Raw genomic sequence first — 24309 nt, forward strand, 5'->3', positions numbered from 1 at the left:
GGCTGGTTGGAGCGTTGTTAGGCAGAGGTTGAAGTTTGAGTGCGAGAAGAGTGGTAGCGATGAGCTGCTGAAGAGGTACTCCTGTTTGCTATAGACTAGTGTTGCATTAAAGAGTCGACATTACAGGTTGGAGGCCACCAGGAGTTGGGCAGAAGGAAGACGTTCCTGCTCTGAACACGTTTATTCTAGATTCACATGTCATTTCTAAAGGGCTGCCATAAAAGCACAGTCAGGTTTAAGTGGAAAATTATACACAAGACTGCAGTGTGGCAACTATTAGAGATCACATTAAAGCCAGTTAAAATGAATCTTTCGTGGAAACAGGTAGCCAGAGATCACATATATAAAATCGGAAATGATATGACGCCATTCAGCCGCATAAAAGAGAGCACCTCTTGAGACAAATCATTGCATAATCATCCGTCAGTTTTGCCAATCCAATTCAAGCTCGTCGCATATTCAATCACATAAATGGCAAGTGACGATCAAACAAATTAGATAGGGAATTGAGGTGGGTGTTGGTGTGTGATTGTGTGTGAGCGCAAGATGGAGGGGGTAGGACAGATTGAATCAAGTCATGCTTACTTATGAGCCATGCAGTTAGTCTGTTGCTGGCCTGCAAACGATGATTCATTGGCAAATATAATTTGTTCTCAATTTTCCATCTTCAGCTGTGCGGTTTGACCAGTCTGACTAGTACCCTGCACACAGGAGTTTATCTAATCAGCGTGTGTCAAATAAATGAGATAAGAGCCACCCTTGCACCTGGACTTCATTAGCAGTTCCACCTTTAGGTACACAGTACTCAAAGACAGATCAGCTAAATGGAAGGTTAGGTTGTCTCATGCTAGTAACTTTGCTCATATTGAGTTAGCACATATAGTAAATATTTGGGCCATACTTGGAAAAGCACAAATTCTTGGACAACAGTGCTTTTTTTTTTTTTTTTGAGTTTGAACCCGTTACAACTGCTTACCGCCTGCACTCCCGAACACACTGCATAGGGAACTATGCAACTATAGCAACTATATCCACAGAAAGACAATTTAGCTTCTCCGGGCGATTCTTAATATTTAAGGTAAGTTTCAGGCTGACATCATTTTATTGCTGTGACTTTTGTCCAATCATCACTTTCCTCATTTTTTTTTTTTTTAAACTGCTATAGGGGAGACCGGGGATAGTTGTAACATGGGTCAGTTGTAACACTTCCAATTTCTCCAATCAGGGCTAAGTTTCAAATGATGTGACTCATCCTGTGCATGCCCAACTCAGTTCTGCTATCACATGTGAAAAATCAGCACATTTTGTCAAACACAGACAATTTAACATGAAAAAAAAGTAATTTGTATGCCAAAAAGTAAGTTTTTCTACTTTATTTCAATTTGTAATAGCATTATCTGCTTTGCAGCTAAACTCATCAAACTTAAATTATGTTATTTGTATGTCTATGGGGATATATTCTGTGTAGGTCTTTAGTGCTAATGTTTTAGCCATTGGCTGTAATGTTAGCTAGTTCATGGCTATAGGAGTCTGGGTCAGTTGTAACAATAACGCAGATGTTAAAACGTACCACACTATTACTTTAACTTCTATTAAACAAGTTGGGGCAACGACATCAGCAGAGAGAGGTTCACTGGTCGCATTTGTATATGCGGTTAATGCCATTGGCAAGACAATTCCTCCACTGTTTGTGTTCCCACACATACATTATGCAGACCTCTGTGTCAGAGATGGACCAGTAGGAAGTACTGGTAATGGAAATAAATCAGGATGGGTGCAAGAAACAGATTTCCTCATCTTTCTGAAGCACTCTGCAAACCACACCAAGGTAAGCCATGATAAAAAGTAATGGAATTGCGATGCTGGTGAACAACTACATTTTTTCAGCTTCATTGTTATGTTCAAAATTGGTGCAAGAGTTGTAGGTTATAATGCCCACTGAGCCAATGAGGCCAAACTCAAGGAAGACCAACCAAAATGAATGAAATATTCAGTTGCAGAAAATTCCATAATATGTATATATGGAATATGTTCAAAAGCTAGATTTCTGCATTCTGTCACACACACACACAGAGCTACATAAATGGATGTAAGTGCATTCATGTGTTGAATAAACAAAGATTACATGTTAATGTTTTGTTAGTACCCTTATTTCATTGTGTTACATTTCACCCCAGGATATGTTACAACTAACCCAGACTATGGGGTTAATTGTAACATTTCACTCTTCGTGTTTGAGACCATACCATGCAATGGGTAATTGTGTTGCAGAGAAAATAGCTGCACCATTTAATAGCAGAGACTAGAGCTGGGCGATATGAGATTTTTTCATATCACGATATGTTTTTTTCATTTCAGGCGATAACGATATCTATCACGATATAAGCCAAATAACTATATTTGTAAGATTTAAATGTGCCGTTGCTCACAAGTAAAATGTGAAATAATCAGCAGCTTGTTTTTAAATATTTATTTCCCATAATAAGTTCAACAGGGTAGATGTACTTAAGGAACATGAGACTTTTTCAGATAAATAAAGGCAAATATTGCAAACTACACAAAAGGCAGCCGCTAAAGCGTTTAAGTTTCAAAATAGAACAAATGAAACAGACTAAATTGTCAATTCCACTTAGAAACAAAATATTAATTCTAAAAATAAATCTAGTTTGTTTTACAGAAGAACAGACAAAATTGACTAACTTTTGTCAATATCAAATAAACTGAGAACTAAAAGGAAATTCTCAATCTCTCCTTGTTGTATAGCTTAGCTTTTCAAACAGTTTTAACAGTTACTTTAGTCTGACAAAAGCCGAATGACGAATTAGCGCTTCCAGTCAGAGACTGAGGCTACGTCCACACGTACACGGGTATTTTTGAAAACTGAGATTTTCTGTTTTCGTTTAAAAAAAATAATCCCGTCCACACATAAAGGCAGAAATGAAGGAAAACGCTGCTATGAACATGCCAAAGCAGCAGGTGGCGCTAGATTCCTAACCGTGCAGAAATGTTGGCCAATCAGAAGTCTAGAAGCCTCGGTGGGAAAAAGTAAACAAAGCTGCGGCATAGAAGCAGAACCGAGTCGTATGTGTGGAGGGACAGTAACTGTGTGTATATGTAAGCATTTAAACACTGCAGAGAGTAGAATTAACAGTAACAGTATTGTAGAAATTCATTTCACCGAAACAATAACGCGGCGCACAGTGTGACGCATGCACCAGTTTATTGTATTTCCAGACTTGCTTTCAGCACAATTTACAGTGCACGCTACTCTGTTTTTTGTCAGACTTGAAATAGCCGAAATACCTTCACACTACGGAACTTCTTTGGCTCTTCCGTTCGACAATCTCTCCGGCATTGGAACCATCATCTGTTTTCTCTTCGGTCACGCTCGGTTGATTTTTCTAGTCGGCACACTCATTTCCTCCATTATGCGCTGGCTCCATTACCCGCTGGCTGCTTCCCAAACAAACACACGTGCGGCTTGGCACTTGTGCTGTGCGTAGCAAGTCACGCGACGTGACGCTGCGGCTGTGATTGGTTCAGCTCTGCGCTACTGAATTTGGATCGGCTGACCTTTTTTTTTTTTTTTTTTTTTTTTTTTAAAGAGGACAAGAGCGGCGAGGTCTATCGCGATAGCTTAATTTCTCTATCGAGTAAAAGTTATATCGCGATACATATCGTTATCGTTCTATCGCCCAGCTCTAGCAGAGACATGTAAATACTTTGCATTACACTTTGAATCCACTACCTTAAAAGAGCTTCAATTTACAGACAGAAATGTCAAAAATGTTACAACTATCCCCGGTCTCCCCTATTCCATATTCTTTCGCGATATTTCTTTCTTTTTTTTTTTTTTAATCATTGCCTTACATTATATCGGTATTACCGTGAACGGTATAATATGGCCAGGCCCTAGCTGGTTTGACTTAAAGTATATACCAGAGTATCAGTAATATTACTATTATTAATTATTAATCAATTTTAAATCATGCTTTTTATTTGTTCTTGTTTCTAATGTCTCTGTAAAGCACTTTGAATCACCTTGTTGTTGAATTGTGCTATACAAATAAACTTGCCTTGCCTTGCCTTATTAGTAATATATAGCATGAGTTTATGGACTGCACATAGTTCAGTTTAATATACAGCTGTTAGGTATCAGAAAAATAATAGTGTAAAAAATTATTATTATTATTATTATTATTATTATTATTATTATTATTATTATTATTATTATTAAAAGCTGTCCTTCTCATTTCTGAAGCGGAAATTTTATATTAGGCAAGAATAGGGAAACTTTTTGATTTTAAAACAACCACAATAACGCACTACAGTGGCAAACAACCCAGACCTGAACCCTACTGGAAAACACTTAGAAGCCAGACCGGTGCTACAAACTAACCAATTCTACCATAAAAAGAGGCAAAAATCTCCACCCTGAACAAGCTTGGCAACTAAAAGCATCCAGTTGAGGTGCACTAAGCGTTAACGGACACTTAACCAAATATTAGTGTGGGTGTATGTAAACGTCTGAGCCTGTATGTATACTTTCGCCCTGTGTAGATTAGAGGAAATCGAAAACAAATTTCAACTTGTAATTCCATAAAAATGTATGCTGTACTGTCATTTCACCCTGGAAGAACAACAGTTCAAAGAAGTGATTAAAAGCTGAAAATTACCATCACATCCATGTCCATGATAAGTGTATGTAAACTTCTGACTGCAACTGTATGTTTAAAAAAAAAAATCCATTATTTATAGTAAAAATCTATTAAACTCTGCAGAAAACAATACGAACAGCACACAATTATGCACTTTGAAACACTTGGCTTACAAGGTACCATTTCCAGCAGAAGTGCTTTTAACACCACCAGGTGTGTGATATTACAATTATGCTTCCAAACAGGATGGATAACACTTGATTCAAAACAGACAGTAGTGCACACACTCTTCAAATTCAATTTCAACAATGCGGCCACAGGCAAAAGCAGACACCAAACTACCATTCCACAGTGTCAGAGTCACAAGCAGTGTTGGGATGGTTACTTTTAAAATGTATTTCACTCCAGATTACAGAATACATACCTCAAAATGTATTTTGTAACATATTCCGTTACATTACTCAATGAGCGTAACGTATTCTGAATACTTCGGATTACTTAATATATTATCATGCTTTTTACAACTACATGAATGTACTCTTGCTGTGTAATTTATTACTATTACTGAAGGTTACTTGCCATACCAATACCAACTAGATTTTTAAATCTTACTATAATATGAGTAACAGTGGGGTGGACATTAGGTAAGGCTGCACTTTTCTCGCGCATATATAAAACAGGTCCGCAGCTCCGAACTGTAGTAAAGGGACCTCTGGCTGATAACTCGGGTCAGGCTCGTAGCCAAAAACTAGCTTTACTTTGTTGTCTGGGTCAACTTTGCTAGCGAGAGAGAGAGAGGCGTTGAAAGGCTGCTCCAACCGAACTTATTGTTTCGGAGGAAAACACGAACATAGTATACAATCGAGTCTTAATAGCTTACTTACAACTGGACTCATCAGGCACTCTTTTTGGCTGCAGTGGTTATTATTATATTTACATGCTTGCTCTTGACATGGGCTGTGAGATTGAGACCCAGGCATTAGAGCCTCTTAATGCGTGTTTTGTTTGGGTTTCCACCGGCGTGTTACCAAAAATAGAGAGGGCATAGCCTAACATATGAAACAGGAAAAGACTGCCGTGTAATCCATTTATTTCAACAAAGTAACTGTATTCTGAATACCACCTTTTTAAACAGTAACTGTAACAGAATACAGTTACTCATATTTCGTATTTTAAATACGTAACGCCAGTCCACGTATTCGGTTACTCCCCAACACTGATCACAAGCTATTTAGGCAATTTTGTGGCCAGGTCAACACTCATGCTTCCCAGACTTACTGGTTGAGCTACATTTTAAGAAGACCCCATGTACATAGGCGTTTGGTTTATGTTATTTTTAATTGATGGGGGGAACAAAAGTGGTGAGATCAAATATTTTCTCCTAAGAAAATTAGAACTTCGGCATCTTAGTGGCTTTATTCATTTTATTTACTCAGTAATTTATTCCTGAGTAAAGCTGAGCAACAAACTAATGGATGGCAGAAAAGTGTCAGGAAACTAGAGCAGTTCGAGTGTCAGCAAAGCCATGTGTGGAAAAAAAACAAAAAAACATCTGCAGGCCCCTCATTTAAAACTTACATACATACATCTGAGTTAACATTTTATAGCCAGTTAGATGTAAGAGAGGTCAGTGGCATGTGCACGTGTTCCTTTATGGACTGTGATAATGACATTACGCATCTCAAAAGCAGAAACTTACTGAGAACCCCTGTAGCATTTCTAATCACTACAATTTTTTTTGCCCTTATCACTATATGAAATTCAGATCTTTCATATTATACAGTAAATTAAAATAATAGAAAAAGGCCTGCTTGGAATGAGGTAAATTTTTCAATTCAAAATGATAACTTTCAGCGAGATGCCAAACAAAGAGAGACGAGAAAATGAAAGTTAAATCAATGTCCACCTTGGGAAATTACCACTGTTCATCCATGTGTCAAACCAGGTCTCTATGTTAGTGTAGTGTGTGTGTGTGTGTGTGTGTGTGTGTGTGTGTGTGTGTGTGTGTGTGTGGTGGGGAGGGGGGGGGGGAGAGAGAGAGAGAGAGAGAGAATAACAGGGCCACTCACCAATAAACACAACCAGGGTGTGAGTGACCTAGACTGATGCTATCATTCAAAGGCCTGACAGAGCAGACAGAATGCAACCTGGTAGGGGGACTAGTAGGCAGTGGCCCGTGTACAACGTGGATCTGTAATATATCTGGATGTTTAAAAAGAGCAAAAACAAACCAAACCCCCCAAGAACTACAAGAGACAAAAGCACGAGATAATGGTATGCACGCTAGTATGACATAGTAAGCATGACAGCTTTACATGTGCAATGGTAACATCCAAAGGCAATTCTCAGCATGCTTAAAAAGTCAAAATCCCCATGGTTAAAGAAAAGCCTCACTCTTCAGTAAGCCTATTCCCCCGCTATCATGCGAAATTTAAACATCTCATTGCATCACTGTATGTGATTGTGTTTGAGACAGAATCCACCACACGGATAACCTTTAGCTAACAACACATTCTGTCACACAAGGATGAAATAAAATAAAATAACCCTCAAACAAGCAGTATTTATATGCATGCACTTAAAATTCTGACATACCAGAAACTGAAAATTGGCCTGCAAAACACGCATATGCACTTCAGCACACTACTGGGAACACAGGGTATTAAAACTGCTGTTAACCGACTCTTTTTTAGCGTTCTGCTCAGCAAAAGTGAACAAAAAGTGCTAGCTCCCAAACAAATCGTGCTCGTTCCATGCTGTGCAAATATGTCAGTAACATTACGTAGCCGTCATCAGATTCATAAGCATGTAAGCTTAGCACACTTGCATCGACACACTGGCACGTCATGTCAGCCAGATGTCTACCATTTACCAGTCACCCATTTCGCTTTCCTACACATGCTCAGGGAAAGCTAGCCATACCCGTTTTAATCCCCTAAAGCTATGTAGAAGTGCTAACATGTGAAAAGGGATTAAAGGCAAAATAAAGCTGTGTGTGCATGTGTCTCAAATATGGCTGCATTAGCAAGATTTCGTACGAGGGCCAGATGTAGAGTGAAATCACTTGCGTGTAGAAGGCTTGAGCATTTGGTTGAGCTTGTTAATTTTTCCCAATGTTTCCAAATTCTGCAGATTTTCTTCTTACTCAAGACCACAACGCTACTTAAGATTCAAGTACTGTTGAAAAAATGTCAAACCTGAGTGGGAGATTGAGATTTTGTTTTCTTGGACATCAAATTTCTGACGTGCACACCAACATTTCCTCACTTGCTTTTACCTATATAAACACATGTTGCCATGGGTTGTGGTAATTTCAAGCACTCAAATTGGCATCCTAACCTCAGCTCTTCTTACTGGCTGTAAGTGGACTGTGTGGGAGGACCTGGTTCTGACAGAACTGACTGTTGTGTTATTGACTTCAGTTTAGAAAGTGCTGCCTGATGCTTCCTCCCTCCCTATTTTCATAGCCAAGACCCCTCACCACCACCACCACTACCACCACCCCAGCTTACCTTTGGGGGAAGTCCCTGATTGCATTGCTAAAGAAAACAAATTTAAGCAATGCCACGGGAACGGGAGTTTAGATGGGACCAAGTCCATTTGTACAGTGTGTATGAGCTGGATGTGGTTTTTCCTTGAAACAGTATTCCTTTCCATTTTTTCCCCCAGCGTTCTTTCTTTCATCCCAAATATTTGCTTTTCCTCTCATTACTTTTTCTCTCTAATGCTTCCACGCTCATTTAGCAATAATGTTAACGTCCACTCAGGTGTCCCTTTCTCAATTTTCAGCCCTTCCCATCCAGCATTGTCTCCAACCTGCTTGGGCAAACAGCTGCTTAAGTATTGCATTGTTGGATGCCGCAGGTACACCAAGCATTTGATGCTGTGCTGGATGCACTCATAGATTAGACACACTTAGCTAGGCTTCTCAAATCCTCCGTACCAAGAGGAAAAAAATGCAAAGAAAAAAAAAAAAAAAAAAAAAAGAGGGCAGAGAGACAGAATGCTCCACGGGAAAAATACTTGGCTTGGTGGCGAGTTGTCAACATTCAAGACAACACACAAAAATCATCTCCTGTACACACACTCATTCTAACATACCACTTTTCTTTTCTACAAGTAAAATGACTCCCTCACAACAATGACCTCAGAGCTCCTTAAAGTATACTTAAATATATAAAGTGTGTGATTCTCATTATGTTCACATGGCAGATCAGGGTTCATTTGAACACAGATAAAGTAGAATGGCAACTATCGGTAATGAAATCCAAATTGGATGCATATTAGAAACAGACTGTGTTTACTCCCTACCTACCTATCATCTGCTTTCCATCGCTGGAAAGCCACTGAAAAGCAGCCTTTAATATCATGTGTAGTCTGCACCAAGATATCTGGTGTGGGGCAAAATGAAAAGGTTTGTAAACACAAACACAGAACTAGAAAACCATTGGGGGAAAAAGGAATACTGGCCTCAACATGGACACCTTTTATCTGCTGGATAAATGAAAACTTGTTTGTTTTTTTGCCATCACTCGGTCTGTACTGTAACAGACTTTAGTAGGAATAAAAGCAATTGTTATGGTCATCATGGCACCGTGTCCACATCATCTGCTTGAAGCACACTGCAGCCGCCTTGCAAACAATACGTGCTGTTCCTCCTGCTCAGAAAAACCACTGCTTCACCACTGAAGCAGGAAGTCGAAAAGAGTGACCGTGGAAGTTTTTCCCAAGTTTTCTGCACAACTGATCTTACCCGAGTCTTGCATCAAAATTCCCTCTGCACCATGAAGGGCTACCTGTGCTTCTGGCATTGATGTATCATGAAGACGCCTACAGAGACTGACCTGTTTGCACACGTGTGCCTCCACCCTGACCCCGCCAGCTACACTGCACACGTAAGATTCCAAAAATTGGCAGAAAAACGACAAGGCGGCAGTGGCGAGTTTATTTTGGGGCATGATGCTGTGCACTATGATGACAATGGTGAACATAAACTGCCTGTAATTCTCCCTTAGAGCGCTACACAGATCCTTGTGATTACCCCTGTCGTAGATCAACATCAAAGACAGCAGCAGCTACTATGATTTTAAGAAGAGGGGCACCGCAGAAAACAAATGCAGCTACTTTGTAATTGGAGATGAAATTTTAATAAAGTATGACTCAGATGATGGCATAGTCGTTCATGACCACATTACATGTTAGTAATGGATTTATTTCGATCATATAGAGAGATATGTGCATTTAAAGGCAAACTATTTTCAGTATGTTATATGCTATAAATACAGTGCATAATTCCTGGTATAGCTCTAATTTGATTTTAAAACCAAAACAATTTAATGAACAACAACTAATTCAAAATCCAAAATAGGAGAATGTAATGTTTCACAATAACATCTTACAACACTGTTTCTGTTTTGACCTAAGTAATGGAGGAGAGGGAGGTGGATCTCAGGGTCTTTAGAAGTAAAATATTATAGGATATTAAGCTCATCTCTCTGTGGTGAATTAGTATGTTTTTTACCTTCACATTGCTCAGAGAAATCAATTTCTTTCACCTGGCAGTTGGCAAGGCAACACTGTGATGAACGCGCATACAGGGATGCTCTATGAATCCTAATGGGGCCAGCTGACTAATGACGTGGCCAAGGCGGGTCATGGAGGGCATTAGCATATGGTGAGGAAAACATGGGGAACCAAGGGCATTTTAGCTCATGCTTGGCACATTATACTAAGACAAGTTTAATATGGAATATCAGTATTTATAATTAGCACTTAATTAAAAATTCTATTCTGAGTGAATATGGCTTTAACCGGTAAAATGAAATGAAAAATCAAAATTAAAAAGGTTCAACAGTCTTATCCAAATGTGCATGAAGCATCTCCTGCTATCTATCCTATAGCTATCTTGGCTCACGCTGATTGGGTTACCAGTGCTAACCTAACAATATCTTCTCTTCTGCTTCCAGCTATCACAGCACTAGGGCTAATCCCTGCTCTGGCAGCCAGTACGAACACAGCTAACCATAATGAAGCCCATTAGTCTGGAGACAATGGCTGCTAGCAAAGCTCAAATGCTGAAAAACACTGGATCATAAAAAAGCCCATCTTTTACTCTGTGCCTTCAGTTGCTATGACCTGATATTGCCCTCGCTTGAGAGAGCACCCACAATGTCACAGACACATATAGAGCATAAAATGAATGAGCAAACACAATTAATGTGAGACAAGCCTGCAAATACCAGTCGTGAAAAACACTGTAAACTGTATTCATTTAGAGTAGGAGAGTGAGAGCAAAAGCAAAACAGGGAGAAATAAGACTTCCAGGAAACATAAAAAGAACAAAAGCAGTGTTAAAAGTAACAAAGAAAATGAGAAGCAGGACAGGTAGAAAGAAAAGAGTGATTAAAAGTAGCCAGAAAAGTCAAAAACAGTAAAAGTCTAATGTCTTAAAGTAAAAGCAAAATGGTTACTAAGAAAAAAATGTTCAACCACTTTTCTTTGCTTGATTAAGTTCCCTGCCTGCTTAAACCGTTTCAAAGAAATATGCCACCAAACCATATTCCATGAAAATGCAACAGTGTTAATATGTGGGATACAGCACAAGGTGATCAATATTCCTATGCTGTATTGACTGGAGGCCACACAAGGTCAGTGAAAGCAAATTAGCAAGACAGATCAGGTACTGCGATGAAACAACGACCTGAACAGATGGAAGAGGAAGCCACTAATAAACCCTACTGCCTATTATAATCTCTTGATACGCTGGCATATGATTTGTGTGTCTCTTTGTGATGAGAAAACCAATAAACTGAAAAGAAAAAAAAAATCCCCACCAAGCAGTTTAAGCCTTCACTGGGACACTGATAGCACTGCATGTGTGTGTGCGTGTGTGTGTGTGAGAGAGAGAGAGTGCAAGTGTATTGCACGTAATCTCTAGCAGAATTAATTCCTAGAAATTAAAATGAAAATGGAAAACAAACTGCCCAATAATAGGGCCTTTATCTCAAGGTCAGCATCACAGAGTTTAGGGTGTCCTTATGAGCACATACTAAGGTACAGGATGATGGCCTAGAATAAACTGACTTAAAACTAATACTATGTTAGGGTGGTCACTACTATGATATAGATCACTGGGACATTACTCAATACTCAGAGGACATGCCCATTCATAAACACAGAGAAATAAATGAATAAAATTTATAATAGCTCTCAAGCACAAAGCAAATTGTAAAAACAGTGTGCCCCTTGTCTCCTTGAGAAATGTTTTCTGACTTACACGTGCTGACAGAAAAACATATGTGGATTACAAAGGGCTGTGAATTGTTGATCCCAGCAATGACACAGGCAATGCTATTGTCATTAGATCTATCAATCAACCTTTAATCCCATTGTGATTGTTGCTACACCATACTGCAGGTCATTCATCCAAACAGGGTTGACACACACACACACACACACACACGCACGCACGCACGCACGCACGCACGCACGCTAACAGACAGGCTGCCGACCTACATGTGACTAACCCCAGGGGATGGGTTCTGTACTGATTACATATACCCCTTGAATATGCTGGCGGACAAACTGCACCAAAGTAGGTCGTGCAGCACCCTAAACTACAACCAGTGCCCTCCTGGCCTGGTGCAGCGCTTGGCTCCATAGAGCTTTGTGTGAAGCAGTTAGGGCAGGGGTCGCACACTAGGCGATTGGGCCTGGCATGACAGCGTGAAGGTCCCACGTATCTGACAGCTCATCAAAATGTAATCGTTCGGCAAGTCCAGAAGGTGAGGCCTGACAACACCCATCTTGTCAAGTCAGTGCATGTTAAACTGTGAACATATGAGACCACTATATGACCTGGATGTTAGCTACTATCCACCATGGATATCCTGGCATAATCTGAACCGCAAAAAGAGAGTTTTGCAATTTCAACATTGGCTTGCACCACCAAACAACTGATTTAGATTCAAGTATACTACTAAACTCGATTCAGCTTGAGAAAAATACACATATAGATTGTTTTTTCAGGGGGGGGGGGGACTTGGGGAAAACCTTGCAGTGATTGCAGAGCTTGGCCGGCTATCAGGCTGTTTTGGCCATTCTGGGGCAGAATCAAACTATAACGCAAAAGGCTGCCCGCTTTTGGTCAGTGGAGCATTACAGCATTTGGCAGGGCATGACCCAGGCTCCATCAGTACTGAGAAAGCGGCATATCCACGGAAAGACAAAAATTGAGCAGGAACTTTTTTTTAAAAGACAGCTAAGAGAGAAATGGACAAGATAAGGGCCAAGAGGCGAGAGCTGCCCTTGCAGTGGTGGTCACTCTACGGGTCAGTGGATGATTTTGGTTAGACATTAGTCCAAGAAGTACTGTCCTGGGTGGGTTAAACGCAACCTGAACCCATTCTGGGTCACTTGCTCATGAAACAGTGGTACACCACACTTATGAACAGTGCAGAGGCAGCACCCGACACAAACAAAGGAGTGCCGTTATGCACACAGTAGTAAATTTAACTTCTGTACCTAAAAATCACATCTGCGAGCTTCCATGTCCAGCTTACTGCTCCAGCATGCTTGTTTAAATGCAAGTGCATTATCTCACATTATCAGTTGCTTGGAGAATGCACTAAAGAAGCTGCAGTACACCTGCGATATCATGCTCTGCAAGCCTGCGATGCTATGCAATCCCAGAGGAAAGGAGACGAAATAGCTTTTCTTTCATAATACTGGAAAATCTCCCCTATACTCCTGTGGCTGCCACCTCGCTGTTACATGTGCTTCATTGAAGCCTGTTCATATTCAACTGCAGTGAAGTCAAGGAGAAAGTCTGTGTGTGTATAATATAGGAGTTGGCTCTATACTCCTGTGCCAGTGGGAATAACGTACTGCGCTACAGGCAGTGTGACCTTTTCTAGCTCGTGTGCCTTCTCTCCTCCCTCTTTTTGTCTCTCTTTTTTCACACGCTTACTCTCTACCTTGGACACGAATGCACACACCTAGCAGCAGTGTCACAGCTAGCTTTACCAAGCATAAATTACCCACACTGCTACCTTGTTTAATGGGCATGAGGCTGGTGCAAATCATTTGAGGTAGAGGGTTACAGGACAGTCTGCTTCATTTGTTCTACCTCTCCCACTTCCATCAGGAAGGTAAAGCTTGTCTTGTTTTCTCTATTGTGCCTCTTTTAACATGACCTTTATGGCTGTGTGCTTTCCGGGGCGACAGTTTGTGCTCAAATTGAGGGTTAAGGCCTGCCTGTTTAAAGTGCTCTAACTACCTTCAGAGGCGTATGACGTGGAAGAGGATGGAGAGTCTCCATTATATACAATGTACTTCACTTTCCAGTATTTATTTTCCAGTATTCTTTTAAAGAAATTCTTTGATTTTAGAGTCACTTCTGAAGTCCTACTGCAGTCCCGAGTTGAGTAAAAGTATCTGATTATGGATTTAACAAAGTAAACTTTTAATTTCCTGGAGCTGAAGCAAGAAATGGGGATTATACTTCATTCCAACCTGTGAAACAAAACTAAAGATGGAATTTGGTGACCAAAAAAGTTGTGTAAACTTGAACTTCTAAGAGGCTTCATGTAAAAAAAAAAAATAGCCAGCCAGAAGAGTGACACAATGACAGATCAGGAGTGAGCAAAGTGGGAAAGATAGTGAGGAGGGTGAGGGTGGAGTGGGTGGAGGGAGTTAATGCACATAACACACTGCATCAAACCCAAGCACCGCTCCAAGCAGGATGCGTCAGCAGTCCATTCATGTTCCTCTATTTTTCACGAAAGGACGAGGCAAAAAGAGTGAGAGCAAAGAGAGCTCAAGTGAAAGGAAAACAAAGATAAAGAGTGAGGGGGCTGAGAAAAGATAGAGAGAGAGAGAGCATGATAAAAGAGAGGAAACCAGAAAGTGAGAGAAGCGGTGACCCATCAGCCTTTCCTTACCACCAAAGCAAAACTGGAAAGCTTTGCCAGAGTCGTTGGAATGTTTGGAGTACTGCTGGGTACGAGGGGGTTAAAATATGGTTGCTGTGGGGATGCCACTGTCCATCTCTGACTTGTGCTTGGACAGCCTGTCCATTCCCCTAAGCCACAAAAGCCACAAAAGCCACAGAACAAGAGACTATGAGCATTAAAAAAAAAAAAAAAAAAAAAAAAAAGGAGAGCGAAGGACAGCAGGAGCAAACTGGTTTTTGAAGAGGTAGATCTCTAAAAAGGTCTGAGTGCTTTGAGCTCACCCAAATACCTCAGGACACTGCAGAGAGTGTGAGGGAGGCAGGGAGAGAAAGAGGGTGTGAGGGAGAGCAAGAGAGGGTGTGTGTGAGAGAAAGAGAGAGAGAGTGGGAGATAGAGAGACGGTGCACGCTCTCTCTTTCGCTGCTACAACGGATCCTTTCCACATCGACGCTGCTGTTAACGTCACGCCTGTAAGCCGCGCTTGCCCAGCGCTTGCCTTCTCTGCCTTGCTCCTCTCCCAGTTGGACGCTGCATTTGCGAGGGGGTGCTGATCACCACAAGAAAAGGAGGGGGAGAAAAAAAAAGAAAGAAAAGAACTGGAAACAAGAAGAAAAAAGAAACAACCCAGAGAGAGGAAGGAGAAACTGCGCGCCATCCCTCCTCCCTCTAACCCACCTCGATCAACCCAGCTACAATACCCCCACTCCTCCCAGCACCCCCTTCCATCCCCCACCCCACTCCCCCTCTGAAGAAACTGACGGATTATTGGGAAGTGCACGGGAGGCAGGCTGCAGCTGCTGCTGTGTGTGTGCTCGCTACTGCTGCTGTATGCTTCGTGGGGATGGTGTGTGTGCGTTCGCAATTGCTGCTGTCGCCACCGCGGCTGCCGAGGCTGGAGCATGTGGCTAGTTAAGAGGAGAAAGAAGATAATGAAGGCTGTGTGTGTCGCCTAGCCTTTTCAACTGCTGCCAAGAGCTCCCCAGGAGGAAAGGAGAGAAAAAATAAAATAAAGAAGAATCAAGTGGACATGACACTGCGTTGAAAAGGGGAGCAAAGAAAAGAGTGCAAGAGAGGGAGAAGGGCTGTCAGACTGACCAACCGACCAACTGATTGACTACTAAAAAGTGAAAAGAGGAATACAGATAAGGAGGACTGTTTTTTTTCCTGTTTTTTTAACCCCTCCTTTCCACTACAAACAAAAAACATAGAACACTGGAAAGGACTGGATTTTTTTTTGTTTTTTTTATCCTTCTGTAATTGTAATTTCTTCTACCTCCCTCCCTCCTTTTGTTGTTTCCTGCCTTGGGTTTTGTTGCACAAAACAAAAAACAATAGTGCGTGTGCATCTCTGTGGTTGCCTGGACTATGGAGACCTGGCTAAGGTGTTTAACGGGGGGATCAACTGTCGGATTCCAAGGACAAGCAAGAGAAGAGGAGCCGACAGCGAAGAGCGAGCAAGGGAGCACTGCTGCTTTGGGAGCCTGACTGGATTCCTAGCTACAGTCGTTTCCCCCCTCCTTTTTTTTTTCTTGGTAATCGGCACGTAAAGGAAGAAAAACATTCACAAAAGGGCCTTCGAACCTTTCTCTTTGGATGTATGGATTTACAAAAGGGCTCATCTTGTTTAAGCTCTTTGGCACTGATGCCCGTTTTGACAGGGCAAACATAAAAGGTTTTCTTTGCTGCTCTTGGATATAAATACATCTGATGCGAATACATCAGCTCTTTCTGATTGCAAAAAGGAGGGAAGCTATATATCTCAGTTCAAGGACCTGTAATAATAACTTGAGGTAGGTGTCTAGTGTTTCAAACCCTCTCTGCATCAATTTGTAACACCCTCCCCTCCCCTCTGTCTTGTAATACGGTTTTTGGTTGCTTAATTTGCCATCATGTTCTTCTCATACACATATTTCAGAAAAGCCAGTCCTCTCCACCACCCCATTTCTTTCTGCCCCTGAGCACAGTTCATGGAAATAAAATCACCCCTTAACTGAGGACAGGTCAAGTCCTCTTGCCCCTTAGCAACCACCTAAACCCTTGCTCTCCCCTTGCCCACATCAGTTCCCTTAACCTTATTACTTTGGCCCCATAAACAGTACTGCTAGCCAAACAGCTAATTTCCTTGCACCCACACCCCCAAAACACCAGCCCCAAACATCCCCATCCTCCCCCCCAGATGATGCTGAATTATGAACGTGCCACATCATGAGTCTCCTGGGGCGGGTAGCTGTGCATCGTGCCAGGAAAGCCGCCCTGCTCTGTGTAGTCTTCCTGATGGTGCAAGCGTGGAGCAGCGCCTCCCTGGCCTTGGCGGGGGCGGCGGTGTCTCAAGGACCCCAGGGCTGTCCACCGCAGTGTTCTTGTAGTAATCAGCAGGGGAAAGTGGTTTGCACCCGTCGTGGCCTCACCCGTGTCCCCCCTGGGATTCCTGCCAACACGCGACACCTCAATCTAATGGAAAACGCCATTGAGGCGGTGCAGGCTGACTCCTTCCGCCATCTGCACCACCTTGAGGTGCTCCAGCTTGGGCGAAATGCCATTCGGCAGATTGAGGTGGGCGCGTTTAATGGACTCACCAGCCTCAACACACTGGAGCTGTTTGACAACCGGTTGACGGTGGTGCCCAGTGGGGCCTTTGAATACCTATCCAAACTAAGAGAACTATGGTTGAGGAACAACCCCATTGAAAGTATTCCTTCCTATGCCTTCAACCGGGTACCCTCACTCATGCGACTGGACCTGGGAGAGTTAAGGAAACTGGAGTACATCTCAGAAGGAGCTTTTGAGGGCCTACAAAATCTCAAGTACCTCAACCTGGGAATGTGCAACATAAGGGGTGATATGCCAAACCTAAGTCCCCTCAAAGGCCTCGAGGAGCTAGAGATTTCTGAAAATCTCTTTCCAATGATAAAACCAGGCTCTTTCAAAGGTCTGCGCTCATTGAAAAAGCTATGGGTGATGAACTCTCAAATCACAGTAATAGAGCGCAATGCTTTCGATGACCTATCTTCACTGGTGGAGCTTAATCTTGCCCATAACAATCTGAGCGCTGTGCCACATGATTTGTTCTCCCCGCTCAGGTACCTGGTGGAGCTCCACCTCCACCATAACCCTTGGAACTGTGGTTGTGAGGCTGTATGGTTAGCACGCTGGCTAAGGGAGTACATCCCTACTAATTCAACTTGCTGTGGACGTTGTCACTCCCCTGCGAGCATGAGAGGTCGACAGCTGGTGGACGTGGACCGAGGTGAGGGTGCTGCAGTCCAGTGTTCTGCACCATTCATTGCTGATGCACCAAGGGACTTGAACATCTCAGCAGGGCGAGTGGCTGAGCTTCGATGCCGCACAGCTCCAATGTCTTCAGTGCGCTGGCTCCTACCCAACGGCACTATACTGACACATGCCTCTAGTCACCCGAGAATATCAGTCCTCAATGATGGTACCCTTAATTTCTCAAATGTCCTTGCAGTAGACACAGGCACCTATACCTGCATGGTCTCCAATGCAGCTGGGAACTCTAATGCCTCAGCCTACCTCAATGTGAGTGCAGCTGAGCTTAATACATCCAACTTAAGTTACTTTACCACAGTGACCGTGGAGGTCTTGGGGCCAACCACTGAGATGCCCAAACCTAAAACTACAACAACCACTGCAGCTGCTGCAGGCGCTGGTGTTGCTGGGGGAGGAGTAGGCCTAGGGACAACAACTACAACTGCCTCTCCTTCTGTCTTTCAACCAGTCTTCATCTCCACCCCAACTGTACTGTTACAAAACACCGACAGTCCACCAGGGGCAGCTAAACCATCTGTGTTGCCAGGAATTCAATCGACTAACAAACCAGGCAAGTCTGGGCCTAGCCTTGATGAAGTGATGAAGACTACTAAGATTATAATAGGCTGCTTTGTGGCAGTGACACTATTGGCTGCTGTCATGCTCATTGCCTTCTACAAATTGAGAAAGCGCCACCAGCAGAGGAGCACTGTGGCAGCTGCCCGCACTGTTGAGATTATTCAGGTGGATGAGGAGGACCTTCCACCACCAGCATCTGCAGCCCAAGAGTCAGCTCTCACATTGCCTGAAATCCGAGACCATAACAGCATACACAAGTTGGACTTTATCAGCCACAAGACTGACTACAGCTTTCACAAACCCAAGGCTGAATACAAACCCCAGCCTGATTTCACACTTCACAAGCCAAAGGCTGAGTATACCACATATAAGCCAAATATGGACTTTAGCAGCCACAAAACCATCACAGATTACAACACACACAAATCTACGCCGGATTTTAGCCTTCACAGACCAAAGCCTGACTGCAGCCCATTTAGACCAGAATATAGCACCCACAAACCTAAAGCAGAATACAGCCCTTTCAAGCCAGACTTTGGTACTCATCCAAAAACTAAATCAGACTACAGCCCATTCAAACTAGATTATAGCACTCATCCCAGGCAGAAGAGTGACTTCAGTCCATTCAAACGGGACTATAGCACTCAGCCGAAACCTAAACATGACTACAGCCCATTAAAATCAGACTACAACACACAACATAGACCTAAAACTGAATATAGTCCATTCAAACCTGATTTTGGTACACACCCAAGACCTAAACCTGATTACAGCCCATTTAAACCCGACTACAGCACTCAGCCTAAATCCAAAACAGAGTACAGTGCCCAGAGATCTAAAACAGACAGTACCTACAAAGCTAAGGACCACTACACCCCACATAAAACTGCAACAGATTACAGCGCCTTCAAGACTGACTTCAGCCCCCACAAAGTGGATTACAGCGCCTTCAAGTCTGACTTCAGTCCACAAACTCAGAGACCTAAACTGGATTACAGTCCACATAAACTGGACTACAGCTCTCATATGGTGGACTACAGCACTCTAAAGCCCAAATATAATACCTATAAACCGACTGGCCATGGGGCTAAATGGACAGACAACAATGTTGGGAACTCTTTGCCGCGAACCTTGCCCAGTGCCATCACAGCAATGGCTGAGCCCTATGTCGTAAAAACTCACAACAAGGAGAAGGTACAGGAGACTCAGATTTAAAAAGGCCCCTCCAAAAGGATCTCACCCCTTTTCCCAGTTTCCTAGCTCCTACTCACCCCTCTTTCACACGCCCCTTGTCCTTTCCTCATTTAAAATCATGCAATAGAATGCACAACGAAAAAAGGACAGGACATACTTTTGTACAGAGTGCAAAACTTAAAAGACTGATGATTTCTTGTTGTACATGCTTATAAATAAATATATATATATGGACGAACTAAAATTACCATGGGTTGGTGATAGAGAAACGTATATTAAAAAGAAATTGAAACTATTTTCTAACTTGTAACTTCTATTTAAAATAATGAGTTGTTTAAGATGCTGTCTTGACTTTGAAAAATGAGGGTAGTCTTGTTTTAACAGAGGGCATTCTGTGTGATTTTTACACCATGCTACAGAGAATGCAGTGATAAGAAAAAAGAATATTTATACAGAGAAGACTTTCTTTAACAAAATCCGGGGGAAAAAAAAAAAAGGTCAGTGTTGATCTTTACAGGTTTATCTTGTAAAAGCACCAAGAATTTGTACTGTGCCAAATGTTATAAATGCAATAAAAAGGATTTTTGGAAGAAAAAAAAAAGTATTAGAAAGAGATGTTTTTCCCCCCCCCTTTCTCTTCTTTTCCTGGCGTATACTGTAACAATCAGCCAAATGCTTTAGACACTGCAGTAAGATGCTGCAGCTATACTTTAACTCTAAGTGTGCTGAATGAGTCAGGCAGAATGAATCATGGTGCACAAGTGGATGGGTTTTTTTAAAATATCCCTCCAAACGTCCCATTATATTATTTACAGCAACAATCTGCTTTTTTTTATTTTTCGCTTACTTTTACATGAGTGACTGTCATGATGCTTTTATCAGCCTGTGGCTGATCAAAGCACGCATTTGATGAAAGTTTAAGTTCAACAAACATGTTAACAGGTTAAAAAGAACTGATGGTCTAGTCAAAGAGACATACAGCAGTGCCATTACAAATACTTTAATTGAAATGCTCATGATATAATGCTTCAAGAATCCAATCTGTGTTACCTACCTCATTTTCTCTATTGCAAGGTAGTCTTATTAATCACAAACGTAATGAGTGAAAAAGGTGCACTTTGCCAAAAAATATAGATCTTCATATCTCTTTTCATTACATTTCCAGCTGTTGGGGCTTCATCAATCAGTATGGGGTCTTTTTATGGTGACAAATGCATTTGGGTCTCACTGTTAACTGTGCATTTTTCATCTTCAACAATATCACCCCTCTCAATCATAATAAAGCCACACAGTTCGAACAAAAAATGATACACCGTGGATAGGAAACACCGCCTGTAGTATTGTGAGACAGGTAAACCACGTATTTTGTCTTTCTGGAATTCGGCCGAGGGGCATTAAAGACCCGCCAACATTTTCTGTGAATGTTTCTTTTTCCTCTTATTTAATGACAATACTGTGTCTCGAGCTCTGTTTGTTAAAATGTAAAAAGAGAAGGTGGTGTGCAGTACACTGGGAGAACATTTCAGTAAACAGCAACATACCATGCTTGGAGTGGGCAACATGTGGGTGAGAGATGACCAAGAGAATACTACAAAAGATCTCCGTGGGAGTTGTGTTGATCATAATCATCACAACCAGCATAGATACTCCTTAGCTAATCAAAACATTATTAGAACGAAGACGTGAAAAGATCCACAGTCACAGATGTGTACTGGGAGCGAAGCTTATGGCTGGTAGTGAAGTTCACAACACCTGTTTACATAATAAGTAAGCGTGGCAAATAAAAAGCTGGTTAAAAGTAGTACTTGTGAGGTGAGCACCTAAAATATCTGAACTTCTCTCTTCGACAATGTGACATTTCAAACTTTGTGTCACAGGAAGTATAGCGACAGAGGTTAAATATTAAACAAAAAAAAGGAGTGTGACAAAAGCTGAGAGCATATCAGCTCAATATGCAATAGAGGCTAACAGAAGAGCAGACTGATGTTTATTTGAAGGGGTAAAAAGTCCAGTTCCTAAAAATTTGAAACGGACAAGATGGAGATGAAGTGTGCTGGTGTAAGAAATGGAGGTCAAAAAAGACTGCTGAAGGACACAGCAAGGCACACCTTTTTACAAATGTTTTAGCAGATGTCTTGTGCTTGGAAACATCAAATTGTTGTAGAATAGGAGCATGTATAATTTAGAGGTCTAACATTGTACATTACAGGGGTATGATATAACCATCCCAATGAAAAGAGACATCTGGAGAAAAAAAATAAAACAAGACAAAAACGATGAGAGCTGGAAATATTTAGAGGCAGCCCAAAAGGAAAGAATCTCCTGATACACAATGCAAAAAAATAGATTTTATGTTCCGATATGACTAACTTGAGAAAAACTAACCTACTGCAGTGCATCCAGGGCTGTCCAGACAGGCCACCTGGACAAAAATGAGATCAAATCAGCAACAGTTCTTGCTATCCTACCCTGCTTTTTCTGCCATATATTCATTTTGTAGTGTGCTGGGATACGTATAGAAATGCAACAGAAAGAAAAGATAGCAAGTTGAATTATTTAAATTGAAGAGTTAATGTGACCACTTCATCTTGTACTGACCATTTCTAGCTAATTCTCATATCTCAGTTTGCATGCCGTTGTCTCCCACATCTTTTGTTTACTTGTAATTGTTTTGATAACTATGCAAATCCAGACAATGAGCTCCCGATTGTCTCTAATGGGACACGTGTGAGAGGAATGTTCAAACAAGTGTAAGAAAGCAGGATCAGCACGCTCTTTTTAAATAGATAATGTTGTGGGATTAGATGGATTGTAACTAACTGGACAGATGTAAGCACCATATTACGCATTTAGCTCTGTTATGACAGTCTATCATATGCTTGGCAGTGCTATATTACACCTCCTTTGCCCCAGTGAGGTATAGCAGGATGGGGCTTATGCTTCATCACACTGTTCAACCCAGAAGTAGAAAGAGAAAGTATGCTGTGCAATGTGATCACATATTAGGCTGCACTGTGCTATAAAAGGCTCCATCATGCTAATCGGTCAAAATGGCTACAGGGTCATCAATCAGCCAATCAGCTTGCCAGTCGGTGAAGAGCCCGTCTCCATGGAAAACAGTTCTCCACATCCCTTCCTCCTCCACATCATGTTTTTCCTTTTCCTGTTTATGAGCTTCATTAGCAATCATGAAGCCATTTGAAAGCGGAAGCAGGGTAAGATGAACCTATTTAACCACAGCTCACCGAGCCTGTAGGGCAGGGAGGGAGATGACTTAGAGGACAAAGAAGAGGTAATGATATAGAAACTAAGATATATCAAAGACATTTTAAGTGAGATTTCGTGACAGATTACTTAAAATAAGTTATTGGGAAGGTGGAAATTTGGTAAAAATTGATTTTTACCAAAAAAAAAAAAAGAAAAAGAGAGAGAAAAGAAAAAAAAAGAGAAAGCAATCACAGAAAATAAGTACGCAGAAAAATGTGGCAGAACTCGATGTGGTGGGAGACTAAAAGAAATACAGAAGACAACATGGAAGTGATGAGAAGAGGTTAATTAAAAGACACAAAGAAAGATAAGCATGGTGGGAGAAAGGAAAAAAAATGGAGGAAAAGCAATTGAAAAAAAAACTAACCTGAAAATGAGGAAAAGATGGAAATGGAGCTACCAAAAGAGGGGAAAGGAATTCAGGAAGAGTGAAAGAAAGCAAAAGCAAAGGCACTTGGGGAAGAGGAAACAGAGCAAATGTGATGCAAGAGTGCCAGCTACAGATGGAATAGGGGATATATAACTTGGCCGTCATGGCTCTCGCATGATTGGTGAATGGCCTGATCTGCACCACAAGGAGAGTATGTGTGTGTGAGGAGGGGGGGTGGGTTACGTAGCAGAGTGCAGCAGATGAGAAGTGCTGATACAAGAAATGGACCACTGTGCTTGAGTAAGAGATACTCAGGAATATAAAAGCAGAAAGGAATGAAATGGAATAGCAGGGACGAGGTGTGTATGCTTTCAGTGTCAAAGGTCAAAGTACTTAAACCTGCTGGAAAGTAAACATACTCGCTCCTCTATTCAATTAAAAAAAAAAAAGACTAAAGGAGTTCATTTTAAACTAAAAGGGGATTGCAGGACATTTCAAAAACCCAATTATTTTGATGCAATCTTTTAATTAGGTTTTTTTCCTCATGTTAATTACCGTGCAGTATAGAAGCTGGGACGAGTAAAAGTATTTCTTTAATTTTAACCTACACCTACAGCCATTGTAATCAACAGCATCAGCCATGCAAAAGCCAACTCCTCAAAAACATATCTGCAAAATGTCTCCCAAAAAACAACAACAACAAAAAATCCAAAGGTGTTGCTTCTTAACGTTCAAGTGTTGTTTTTTGTGATAACTCCATAATTTGCATATCCATAAGCGCAACATTTAACCATGCATTTTTCTTTTATGGATTAGTTAGTACTAAAAAATATACTCCTGTTAATAACCGAGTATGCAAACTGCCTTGAATCCCCGGTTGAAGCGAAGGATGTGTGCTGCACGGTGCATACTCTAGGATTTCTGTGTGAACACTAGCCACTGTGCTAGTGGAGCAGAGGAGAGGATATTCTAAGCAGGCCTGTGAGCGTGCTGCCTTGTGAGTCAACATGAGTCAGGG

General features: G+C 41.6%; 2 protein-coding genes across 2 annotated transcripts in view; one reads left to right on the forward strand and one right to left on the reverse strand.

Moving 5' to 3' along the window:
* Positions 1 to 24309, reverse strand: part of snd1 (staphylococcal nuclease and tudor domain containing 1) — a 174855-nt gene that overhangs the window by 75344 nt on the left and 75202 nt on the right. The gene's annotated exons all lie outside the window — the stretch shown is intronic.
* On the forward strand, positions 14840 to 20198 carry lrrc4.1 (leucine rich repeat containing 4.1). Its single transcript, XM_082510493.1, has one exon. It carries the CDS (start codon positions 16817 to 16819, stop codon positions 19673 to 19675), a length of 2859 nt encoding a protein of 952 aa, XP_082366619.1. The 5' UTR covers positions 14840 to 16816; the 3' UTR covers positions 19676 to 20198.

The sequence above is a fragment of the Aulonocara stuartgranti genome (genome assembly GCF_965226115.1).
Source record: "Aulonocara stuartgranti genome assembly, chromosome: 17".
In the NCBI taxonomy this organism is placed as follows: Eukaryota; Metazoa; Chordata; class Actinopteri; order Cichliformes; family Cichlidae; genus Aulonocara; species Aulonocara stuartgranti.